We start from the raw sequence: 12,624 nt of genomic DNA on the forward strand, positions 1-12,624 counted from the left end.
GCTGATCCAGAATGCAGCAGCTAGAGTTTTAACAGGAATCAGTAAAAGGGATCATATCTCCCCCATCTTAGCTTCTCTTCACTGGCTTCCGGTAAAATTCAGAATAGACTTTAAAATTCTCCTACTTACATATAAGGCCCTAAATGGACTAGCCCCATCATACCTGCAGGATCTAATAGTCCCATATATTCCCAATAGAACACTCAGATCACAGAGTGCAGGTTTACTTACAGTTCCCAGAATTCATAAAAGTAGAACGGGAGGACGAGCCTTTAGCTATCAGGCACCCCTGCTGTGGAACCAGTTGCCAATCTGGGTTTGACCGGCAGACACCACCTCCACTTTTAAGACTAAACTTAAAACCTTTCTGTTTAGTAAAGCATATAGTTAGCCTCAAACAAAGTGTGTAGGGCTGGTAGGCATAGTTACACTCACCTCATGATATATAGCCACAGGTAGAATAGGTCTGACTAACTGTTAATCTTTAAATCTCTATCATAGCTAAGCTGCTATAGGCCTATGCTGCCGGGGGACACAAACATGATCCACCAAGCAGTTTCCCCTCCTCCTTCTCCTCTTCTATCCTCTCCCCTCGTCAGATTAACATGCAGTTCATTATTTTATGTCACTAACTGTGTGTCCAGTGCTCCTCGTAGTCTTGTGTCTCTCCCTCCCTCTCTCTCTCTCTCTCTCTCTCTCTCTCTCTCTCTCTGTATCTTTCTGCAGGTATCTCTCCATCCAGATCTTCAAGTTGAACTGTACCCGGCTCTATGACCAACCCAATGTGTATTGTTGACATCTGCCTGTCATTCCTCTGTGCACCGACTATCGGCGGGGTGGTTCTCTCTGCTTGTAAAAATGGGCTATACAAATAAAGTTGACTTGACTTGATGTGAGCTGCATCACAAATGATTTTAACAGTACAGAAAATGAGACAGGTTAGTTGAAATGTTTGTGATCTGACATTTAAAGAGAGTAGTCAATGTGTGTACCTGCACATTAATGCTGTGGGAGGACTTCCTGTTCACATAATATTCATTTTGTGAAGGAGCAGTGATAGGAATGTGAGTGCCATCAATGCAGCCAATCACATTTGGAAATCCTAAAAGACATTCAAATTTTTCCCCCCAAAGCTCACAGCAACATGTTAACAGAAAAATTATTATTCATTTGAAATGATTTACCCGCAGTCCCATTTGATGGCTCTCACAGGCTTGTGGCCAGGAAAAACAAGATAAACTGAGAGAAACCGTTTCAGAGCGAGGCTCACCTTTCTGACTGGCACAGCAGCCAGCCAATGAGGGGGGTGGGGGTGGGGACATCAACACTCCACCACACCCAAATTTTTCCTGCCAGTCCGGTGGGGGAATCGAACCAGCGACCTTCTGATCACAAGCCGCTTCTCCAACCTCCAGGCCACGGCTGCCCCCATTACAATTTGCCAGGTCAAGATGGAAAAACCGGCAGAATACAAGTAGAAAGAAAAACCCAATGAACTCCTATTTGTGAGTAAACTTGCAACCACAATAAGCTGAAGTACTTTCACAAGGAACGTAGGGGAATATCCTCCAAAAAGCTGGTAATACCTCAATGCCACTGGAAGGCAAAAGAAATACCACCAAAAGGAGGCGACCGCTGTCTTAGCCAAAAGGCTGAGAAGACGGCGACCGCATTTCTCATGCCCCAGCAGCCAATGCGGCGTCTACTCTTTATTATGCCTATGCTTATGTGCTCTGTAAAGGGGAGGAGTCAGAGACAAACTCCCGACCAGGTTATGTTCACAGACTCTGAGTATGAGTTACCTCGCTTTATGAAACAGGCTTAACTTACTCCTTAACTTAGCCCGATCTCGGGGCTAACTTACCTCCCTCATTGAAACGATTAACATACTCAGAGTCTCCACATAACCTGCTTCATGAAACAGGCCCCAGAGGAGAGCAAAACCCTGACAGGGATGTTCCTGCTGTTCCCCGTTGATCGTTTCTTTAAATTCATTAGATTCACTGACACACACAGTTTTGAAAAGTTAGCCTGAAACAAGTGACCTGCTCGTTGATGAAATGTTCCTAAGAGGGCAGACAATGATGTGTTACCAGAGGAGATAGGATAATAATGAATCAATAGGTCATAGTTCATTAATATATGTTAAATGCCATACTGACCATTTTTTTTCATGAGCTGCTCCTGATTAACTGAAAAATGAACAAGTAATGACTAATTAATTACTCTTTCTTTAATCATTAGTTACTCTTTTTGTTCCCGCCCTCCTCTCCAAATTTAAAATGAAAACCACCTTCCCAAAAATGAACATGTAAATACCTTAAAGTGAGATATTTTAAATTAGTTTCTAAATAACAAACCAGATAAACACAAGATCATTAATAAGCATTTTAGTTATTATATTCAGACCACGTATCTGTAACTATTCACATCCATGTCATATTCTGTAATTATTATTATATATCAACCCCCCGTAAAAAAAAAAAAAAAAAAGAAGCTGTTATTCTATATAAAACATATGCTTACTGTGAATTTGATGCCATCAATATGTTTGGCATAAGCTGGTCAGGACTGCTCATAAACAGAAACAGGTTCACTGGTAACAGGTGAGACGGTCATCCTCAGCCGTTCACGTGCTAAAACGGGCCGCGGTTCGCCACGTTATGAAACACGTGACTGCGAACTGATTTGCACAGCGTAACGACCTTTTCTGAATCGGGGTTGTGATATCATTATTGTTGTTTTTATTGTTGTTGTTGCATTATAGTTATTAGAGTTATTTAAACGAATCAGACATGCAGTCGTGGAAAAATACAAGCCGCTATCATTCGTGATTTTTTTTTTTTTTTTTTATGAAGAACAATAATCTGACTATAAGTCCTACCTCCTGTCATAAATATGTATAACCCGAGTACACCCTTCTCTCTGGGTTTGATTTAGTCGGATATCTTGCTGCTCACCGTCTTTGGCAGACATCCATTTCCTGGTTCGACCAGCTGGGAGTGGCCGCTGCCTTCAAATCTTGTGTGACTTCCTGGTTTTTACTAGTTCCTTTCGGACTTAGCCCAGGGCTACAAAGTGAACAGGACTTTGAGGAGATGAGGATAACTTATTCCTGGAGGTTGGTGAAGTTGCTCGCCGTTTCAGCTGTGCTTGTCCTGTGTTGTCAGATTTTAGTGTGTGGAGTTACACACGGTAAACATCCGCTCAAAAGTCCCCTTACTGCGGAGGAGTACAGGGTCATATCCCCTGGAACTTACCAGTATATTCTCAATCAGCCCGCTGCATGCAAAGACAGAAGCCCCTTCTTGGTTTTTATGGTGCCAGTAGCCCCACAGGAGGCTGCAGCGAGGGAAGCTGTCAGGAAAACATGGGGTGCCCCCAGTCAGGACACACTAACTCTGTTCTATGTGGGACTCCCTGAGGATGGACAGCTGTTGAGTATCCAGAACAAGCTGGAGGAGGAGAGTAAGGAACATGCAGACATCATCCAGATGAGCTTCCAGGATAGTTACCAAAACCTGACTATCAAGACCATGATGATGATGAGCTGGCTGGCAGCCCATTGTCCAAAGGCATCCTACGCCATGAAGGTGGATGCTGACATCTTTGTGAATGTGTTCTACCTCGTCAGTCGACTGAGGAGCTCCCCCAGGCAGAGCTTCATCACAGGCTCAGTGATAAGTGATGGTAGACCGAGAAGGGACAGTAACAGCAAATGGCATGTTTCAGAGGAGTTGTATCCCGAGGACAGCTTTCCCTGGTATGTGTCTGGAGCTGGGTATGTCTTTTCTGTAGACTTGGCCGCCAGGATTTCCTGGGCTTCCAAGTTTGTCCGGATGATTCCCCTGGAGGATGTCTATGTAGGGTTGTGTCTGAGGGTGTTGGGAATAAGGCCAACATACTCCCGCAGCCTGCTGTCCTTCAGGAACCTGTTTGAAATAAGACACTTGGAGTACAACAGGTGCGATTTTGCCAAACTGGTCATTGTCAACCGGTTCAAGCCGTCACAGCTGTTACACATTTGGCAAGATTTCTCCAAAGGCTATACTAGCTGCTGACAGCATGAGACCTTCAAAAAGGATTTCAAATTATGAAATAAGTGACCTGCTGTAATGGAAATGAAGCCATTAGACCCACAGCCATCCGGGTGGGGTTGTTCAGGTTAAAGGCAGGTGGAGTGAGTTGAGCTACATTGGCAAGCATAAGAAATCCTGGAAAGAGAACTATATTTGTTAATCATCAGGGAATTGAACAAATTAGGCACTTTACAGCCCTGGTATTGCAAATTATTAATATATTATTAATAGATTATCAGCAGCCTTAAAAGATGTATGTTATGATCTCTCACGTGCTGCATTTCAGTCCGACTAGAGAGGAAGCAACACTCTTTCAGTCCCTGAAAGTAACAAGATATGTACTGTGAGTAGTCACAGTGCTTCAACCTCTATATCAAGAATGCTGGAATTTATATCGCTGGAGCTATTCTGTCCTATGTATGGCTAGAGTATGGAATGCATTGTCAGAATTTGCAGTTTACAACAAAGACTTTTTGAATATTGATACATTTTTCTGCCATTGGAGCTCACATGTAGAGGAAATTACATGAAGCCACAGCAAACATTCTGTTTAAGAATAAGAATAAAAAAAAACTCACAACAACTCACTATGTTGTACTGCTGCTATATAAAACAAAGAGCTTGATAAAGTGTAGATATCGTAGAACAACCTGCAGCATGTTTGTCGGCTTTAAGTGCCTATTTATTGGAGTACCTATCTTATCACAGTGTGTTTATGTATGTACATATTATAGCTACATCCAGCAGGTGGCAGTATGTGCCAGTAGATGACATGTAGGTTACACTTGTTTTACACTTATCCAGTCGTGCATATAGATACTTCTGTTGACCCAGTGCCTATGACTTTTAGACAGTGATAATTATATAGACTTTTGCTCTCATAAAAATATTAATGTATGTTCTTTGTTTCACTTATTAGAGTGTGACACTGTTATACTGTACACCGACATAAAAACATGAAACAAAAAGAAAGTATATACAGGGCATTAAGTAATAGGCTATGCAAAGAAATGTATCATATAATTATATAATTTATTATAAAATGCTTTGGTAAAACTGTCTTCATTAAAAATAGAAATATTACACTATATAAATACTCTGTTACAATTAAAAGTTCATTACTTCAGTAAGATTTCAGTATTATCAGCAAAATGCAATTCAAGCAACACAAGTTAAATTCTTGTTCTGTAAAATAGAGAGATATTAGAGAGATAAAGAGCCTGAAAGTCCTAAAAAGATTGTTTAAAGTCTTATATGCACAAGAGAGTGATACAAAAAATGAATGTTTGGATTGACAATTCTCTCATGGTTTTGTTAGTTTTCTTCTTTTTTTTTTTTGGTCTACTTTTATTCTTTTGAGTGCCAGTTACACAGTTTGCTTCTGGCTAAGTGCGCTCTGTAAGTTAATATCTGTAGAGTAAAACAAATAAATTGTATCTATTGGACAGCATACATGAATGTTTTCTTATTTATTTCTTATATGTGTTATTGCACAAAGCAATAAGAAAAAAAGATTAGAAATTCTAAAATGTATGTAATATGTGCTGTTAGTCAAGTTTGTTCCTAACCACCTGAGTCTGCCCAACTTTCAATGTGTTTACAGCCTGGTACATAATGGCTTTGGTCTCTGTAGCTAATATTTCTGTACAGGAGGGAATTCTTATATAATTTATTTGTTTTGGGGGGGTTAAAAATAGAAAAAATAATTAAACTGTAGCTAATAGTAATAATAATGGTACTACCACCACATGTGGGCAACCACCATCCACAGGAACCTGCTAAACCTGGAGCAAGCCAAGTTAACAACATGCATGACCACATAAACACATGAAAGTGTACAGAAGGAGAGGGAGAGGAGGACAGCGAAGCTCAGTGTAGGAAGTCCCCCAGCAGACTAAGCCTTTAACAGCATAACTAGGGGCTAGCCAACGCCAGCCCCAACTATAAGCTTTATTGCAAAAGGACGTTCTATGTCTGTTCCACCCTAAACGTCCTTGATGGAAAGATACTTGAAGATGGTTCCACAGGAGAAGAGCATGATAAGTAAAGGCTCTGACTTACTTTCCACTAGGAGAGTCTGGGAAGCACAAGTAACCCTGCATTCTGTGAGCAAGAATTCTACTTGGGTAATGGGGTGCTATGATCTCTTTAAGACACAATGGTGCCTGATCATGAAGTGATTTTTAGGTGATAAGAAGGATTTTAATATCTATTCTGGATTCTACTAGGTATAGAGAAGGCAGTATTGGAGAAATAAGAGCTCGAAAGCTTGTTCTCATGAGTATGCATGCAGTAGCATTCTAGATTAGCTGAAAAGTCTATAGACACTTGGTGGGACTGCCTGATAATAGGGAGTGGCAGTAACATAGCACAATAGCACAATAACATAGCATGGAAGTAACAAATGTGTGGAGTATTTTTTCTGCATCTTTTGATGTGCCTGATTTTGGCAATGTTACATTGGTGAAATGCCATCCAGGGCAGCTGTATCATTAGGTAATGTTTTTCTAACATATTTTGGGCCTAGCACAGTAACGTATGACACTCCGCGACTAATTTTGGCATGTACAGAGGATTCACTGTTAACATGTACAAACTGAGATTGATCTGATAAATAGGAGTTAAACCAGCTTAATGCAGTTTCTGTAATGTCAGTTAAATGTTCCGGTTTATGTAATAAGATGTGATGGTCAAGGTAGCAATAAAGTGTAACAATACAAGTACAGAGACAAGAAGTAACTTTGACTAATGCAGTCTCTGTGCTGTGATGCACTCTAAAACCTGACTGGAAACTCTCAAATAAACTACTGTCATGAATCTCAGACTTTCACAAACTGATTGCAGCATTTTATATTCTGGGGTTATTTTATTGAGTAAAACTCCACTGTGCCCATTGCTATTTTCTCTCTCTTCCTTCATTTTGCAATTCACTTCATAACTTCTTTATGTCATGTGTCCACAGAGTAATGTCAGTAATTATCATCCACAGTGCGCTGTATATGGTTATATGGATTTAATGAAGCATCAATACAAAGAGTTTTAGGGCAGTTATTAAGTTATTAAATGATGGTCTGAAATGTAAGAAATAGTTTGGAATCAGCCTTAACTGGGCTAAGTATTTACCTGTTTTTTCATGATATTCACACATTTATTTGGCTGGCAAATCTAATTTTTCTCTAAACGTGTGGCCTAGAGGTTGTAGAAGTGGCTTGTGATCGGAGGGTCACCGGTTCGATTAAGGATGGGTTAAATGCAGAAGACAAATTCAGTCTGTGTATGTAAAAATATATATACTGTCAATAAAAGCTGATTCTTCTTTTTCTAGAAGAAAGATTTGTAATGCTTACCTATGCCTTTTGTTGGATGTGCAAGATCTGAGACCTCTTCAAAAGGCTTCCCATCGCAGTGATGGACCATTTGTATAGGGTGAGTTAATACTGACTTCTGATTTTATAAAAGGGCTTATTGTGTATGAAATCAACAGGCAAGATGATGGCAGCTAGAGAGAGCACAAGGTAATAGCTGACTGATGCCTGATGCAGAGCCAGTGAGTGGGCATCTGAAATAGACTGCTGCTGCGTCATGATTCACAGATGAAGCCGAACAGCAGCAGATGGCAACTTCACAGCACTTCACCCCCACCACCTACAATAGTCTCACAACTCCACAGTGCTCTGCAGACAACAAACCACAGCAAGTATTTTGCTTCCTCTGAGTTGGCAGCAAACCAAACAGACCTATATGGCTTTACTCCAGGTAAGAGAAGACTGATACATTATGTTCTCATTATATATCTCAGCTCTACAAGGCTATGTACAAGTGGAGGTTTTAGCTTAAATGTGAAAACATTTTCAAGCACCTTTAAATGTCTCAAGTTTTTCTTAAACAACATTTTGTTACAACGTTTTACACACTGAAATGCACAAACAATAAAAGAATGCGGAATAGTTTTCTGTTCTTTCTTCTTTTAAAGCAACATTTACTGTATGCTTGGTCACTTGGGAGCAGCAAAACATGGTGTAAACACAATATTGGCATATATATGCAACCCAACCAGTCAAGGCAGATGGTCGCCCATCTTGAGCTGGGGTCTGCTCCGAGGTTTCTGCCTTCTAAAAGGCAGTTTTTCCTCGCCACTGTCGCCAAGTGCTTGCTCAAGGGGGAATGTTGGGCTCTCTCTATTTACAATTTAATTAAAGAGTTTGGTCTAGATCTGCTCAAATTGGAAAGTGTCATGAGATAACTTTTGTTGTGAATTGGCGCTATATAAATAAACTGAATTGAATTGAAATATTAATATTGGCATCTCTTTACAAAGCAGTTATGGCTGTGATAGCAACAGCAAACTCTCCATTTAGTAGACATGGAGTATTCATTTAATAACAATATAGTTAAAACACTTTACATACAATTAAAAAACAATAAACAACAATTAATACATACCCTGATAAAATGCAACAAAGGATAATAATACAAACAGAAAAAATCAAAAACAAACAACAAAGTCAACTAAACAAATGTGAAATCAACAGTCTACTCTTGCTAGCCTAAAAGAGTGAGATTTTAAAAGTGACTTTAAAGAGGACAGAATGTTAGCTAGCCTGATGTCCTCTGCCAGGTCATCTCACAAGTGAGGGGTATGAACTGTAAAGATGAGCTGGATGAAACAAATATTTAGTTATACCAGATTGATTAATGATTTTAAAATTTGGTTTTGTGAAGAGGAAACGCTAGTGTGGTGACTATCTTATATACTTTACATTATGTTTTCCACATGACTGTAATTGTTTTTTTTTTTTTTAATATGCCCTAAATTTGTCTCTGGCTGACAAGTTCTGTAAAGGGATTCACAACAGACAGATTAAAAAGAAGACTTTGATCTGAGATTGATCTTAAAATCAGTGTAAATCATTGTACTTCCCATGTAACAATAAAAAAGTTTCAGTGAACACTTGATATGCTGCAGTCTAGTCTGTTATTCAAGTTTGTAACATAAAAATTAACAAATTTGGGTTACTAACACAATAGCAAATATAAAAATTTAGAAAAAGCTTTAGGAACTGGTTTCAACTGAGATTTAGTCATGGCATGGACAACATTTAATGTGTGACATTTCCACATTCAAGGGCTAGGTTTTGTCTCAAAACTTTGGGGGTGGTGGAGGGGGGGCACGTATTATGCAGGGTGTCTGGTGGTCCTCCCCCAGGAACTTCTGAGTGTCACACACTTCATTTCCTGCATTCTGGGGAATTATTATGTGCCAAACTGGTCCTGTTTTGCATCATGTTTACATGTGTGGTGATGACTCAGCAGTACAGGCGTGAATTTGTTGGCATGTGCTCTTCTGGCCTCTTTTGTGCCTCTTTTTTCAGATAGTAACCTCTTTAAATTTGCATGTGCCAGCTATTCACTTCAATGATGAATTAATTTATGTGAAGTAATTTATAAATCCCCTGGGTGAGTTTCAGCAAGATTTCTGCTCATGTTCAAAACTTTTGGCACTTTCAAAACACATATTTGTGTTTTGGAATGAGTTTTTTGAAGTCACTCATATCTTAACTATGTCACTGAAGCTGACTGAAAACAAGAGTAGAACACAGTTCTGTCATAAGAAATTAAAATGTTGATTCGTAGGCCCATAACCATGGAGTTAACATTGGAGTGACCAAACCTAACAATTTGACAACTCATCCAGTCTTTCTATAATATTTAAAAATTCACTAACACTTGGGATGACTTGTTTATTTATTTTACAATAATGTCTTGTCGTTTTCACAAGTACATTGTTGTTTTTTCTTGTTTTTGCCTCTTTTTTGTTTCATTGTATGCAATAGCTGAGATTAGGGATGTCACACTGTGTGACTTTAGGTTGTGTCTTGCCTTTTCATTTTTAGTCCACGCCATGTTTCATGTTTGTCTTGTCATGTGTATTAGTTTCCACGTATTATATTCCAGGTTTTTGTCATGCCCTGTTTTATTTTGAAAGCGTCACTTCCTCTTGGTGTCTCTGTTTCATGTATCTTTACTTCAGTTCATTTTAATTGCTTGCTCCTCCCTAATGTGTGCAGTTTTGTTTGTTATCTTGTCTATTTCTATTTAGTCCTGGTATTCCCCGTCACTCTTTGTCGGTTTGTTGCTTTTCGGCAGGCTGGCTATCAGGCTCCCTCCCAGTCTAGGACACACCTGGAAGGTGCACATGAGCCGCAAGAGGTCCAGGGTTGGCCTGCAGTCGGCAACGGAGCGCCGGACCTCTGGGCGGCGGACGACCGGACCCTCGGGGTCGGCAAAGGAGCGCTGGTATCCACGGCGGCGGCATAACATGAAAGACTGACCGGGAAGACGAGGACTAAATAGACAAGATAACAGGACAAAGGTGGAACAAGCAATTAAAATGAACTGAATTAAAGGTACACGAAACAGACACCCAGAGGAAGTGACGCTTTCAAAATAAAACAGGACATGCAAAAACCTGGAACATAATGCATGGAAACTAATACACATGACAAGACAAACATGAAACATGACGTGGACTAAAAGACAAGACACAAGCAAAACTCACACAGCGTGACAAGAGATGAATAAAGTACAGCCACGACCATAATCAAATCTACTCATGTTCTCTCATTGCACTACTGTCTTTTGCACTACCCTGTCAGTCATTTGCACTACGTATACTGTTTACACTGATGTTTACATCACCTACTGTATTTTTTTTATATATATTCTACTGTTTTTATATTACATAGCATTGTTTATATTTATATTTATTTGTTAGGCAATTGGGCTTATACTGGGACCGGGGAAACTAATTTCGTTCCACTCATGTTCTACGTGTGTGAAATGACAATAAAGCTCCTTGAATCCTTGAATCCTTGAATGCATTGCACATATGCATTATATAGTTCAGATATTGTGACCAAGGTTCAGCAAATTATTGTTTCTATTATTGTTTTTTTGGAATTTACAAGTAAACTTGGATGAGCAGAAAAGTCATTTGCTCTGCTCTGCTCTGCAGCACTCTCTCCTCCTCTCCTCTGGTCCTATATCCACCTATCCAGTCATTTATTGTTTTCTCCTAAAAGAAATAATAATAATGATATTGATTTTTAGAACACTTTACAAGAACTATCACAATCAACACTCACACAGCATATGTAATACTCATATTACCCCTCTGGATAGCTCCATCATGCTCAACAGTTCTCATAAGCTTGCCTGCATGCTGGGATTTCCACAGTAAAGTAACATCCAGCCCAACAACCTAAATGAGCCTATATTGTTGTTCTCCTCTTCCCATTTCGCCATGTAAGGTCTCTGTCATTTGTCTTGTATTTGTGTGCCTTCTGTTTGACTCTATTCATTTACCCACACACTGAGTGGGAGTTTATGCTCTGGGCCAGAGCTCTACATTGTGCCAAACACTCCCACCTCTGCGCTGTGTCTGGATACTTCTGCTGAACAAAAACAGCTTTTAGAAGAGACTGCACTTCATTCCACGCAGTCATCATCAGGCATTATGCACTAGTGTTTTGGCTACAGTGAAGAGCCAATGTTGTCATTATGAGCTGGTCCTAAATGTGGCTTGAGAAATGAAGGGTGGGTCCAAAGGTTCTAAAATATCTTAGAATAAATGAGTACACAAAACAACTATTATCAACAAAATAGAACCTTTGTGGAAGTCTACATCAGTTCAGCGCTGCTCTCCTGACAACAGCCTCCTGCTTCCTGCTCAGCTCCATTCCCTCCTCTTCGTGGGTGAAGTGAAATCCATCGACGTGCTGGTGAGACTGGTGAGTTCCTGAGACAACCCAGAAAACATCCATTTGCAGTATTGAGGCTTGTTTCATCACTGCGTACGTATTGACGTGAGCTGCGGAAAAGTGAATGCACCGCCTGGACGCCGCAAGAGACGCGTTGGCAGTGCGGGGAAAACTGTTTTTAACAACGGGGATTTCCTGCAAAGAGATAAGGAAACTACGATGCATTATACTTAATCGAAAATATAGCTATAACCCCGAACTGCTTTTTTTTTCTTTTCACCTACAACGACTGGACTTGATCTATGTAAGTAACCATTTACTGGCCCTTGTTGTCTTCTGTGTTTGGAGGAAGTTTAATACTAACTGTCACAAAATTTAAAATAAGTCGGCCTTACAGAAAATTATAGGTGGAAATTATGAGACCAAAATCTCTAGCCTGCACTCAACAGGCGGTTATTACGTCAACAACAAGCAAGTCAACAATACCTGAATGGGAAAAACAAGCAAACATTATATAAATACTATCGCGATGCCGTGCAGTAGCTTCTAACTTTGGGATCGGGACCTCCAGGGGGTTTCAAGGTAAATCTGAGGGCCATTTGTCTTATTCCAAGCCTCATTACCAGGAGCTTGAACGAGTTAGAAACGTGAAACTTGGCACAATAGCTGGAAATGATGTGCAGGTTTTTCAAAGAAATATGAGCACAATTGGACTTTTAACTTTTAGAGGTCTGAAACTACACACACACACACACACACACACACACATATATATATATTAAAAT

The 12,624-nt window shown here is 39.9% G+C and overlaps 2 protein-coding genes across 4 annotated transcripts in view; both read left to right on the forward strand.

The window, feature by feature from the left end:
* The first annotated feature begins 2,721 nt into the window (after positions 1 to 2,721).
* Positions 2,722 to 5,526, forward strand: b3galt8 (beta-1,3-galactosyltransferase 8). Its single transcript, XM_046386067.1, has one exon. The coding sequence runs from the start codon at positions 3,099 to 3,101 to the stop codon at positions 4,059 to 4,061; it is 963 nt and encodes a 320-aa protein (XP_046242023.1). The 5' UTR covers positions 2,722 to 3,098; the 3' UTR covers positions 4,062 to 5,526.
* Positions 5,527 to 11,464: 5,938 nt separating this feature from the next.
* Positions 11,465 to 12,624, forward strand: part of zgc:162952 (PKc_LIMK_like_unk domain-containing protein) — a 45,058-nt gene continuing 43,898 nt past the window's right edge. Inside the window, exon 1 of one of the 3 annotated variants that reach the window (XM_046386070.1) lies at positions 11,465 to 11,869. Coding sequence is in view for 1 of the 3 variants with exons in the window: in XM_046386068.1 (XP_046242024.1) it covers positions 11,964 to 12,143 (180 nt within the window). In the remaining 2 variants the exon portion in view is untranslated. Of the gene's footprint in view, positions 11,870 to 11,963; positions 12,144 to 12,624 lie in introns of those variants that run through there. The other 2 variants (XM_046386068.1, XM_046386069.1) reach the window with 2 other exon arrangements.

Source organism: Scatophagus argus, chromosome 4 (genome assembly GCF_020382885.2).
Source record: "Scatophagus argus isolate fScaArg1 chromosome 4, fScaArg1.pri, whole genome shotgun sequence".
NCBI classification, from domain to species: Eukaryota; Metazoa; Chordata; class Actinopteri; family Scatophagidae; genus Scatophagus; species Scatophagus argus.

What these genes read in the sequence shown, in the direction of transcription:
- b3galt8 (XM_046386067.1), top strand. Translation starts at nt 3,099, where the DNA reads ATGAGGATAACTTATTCCTGGAGGTTGGTGAAGTTGCTCGCCGTTTCA.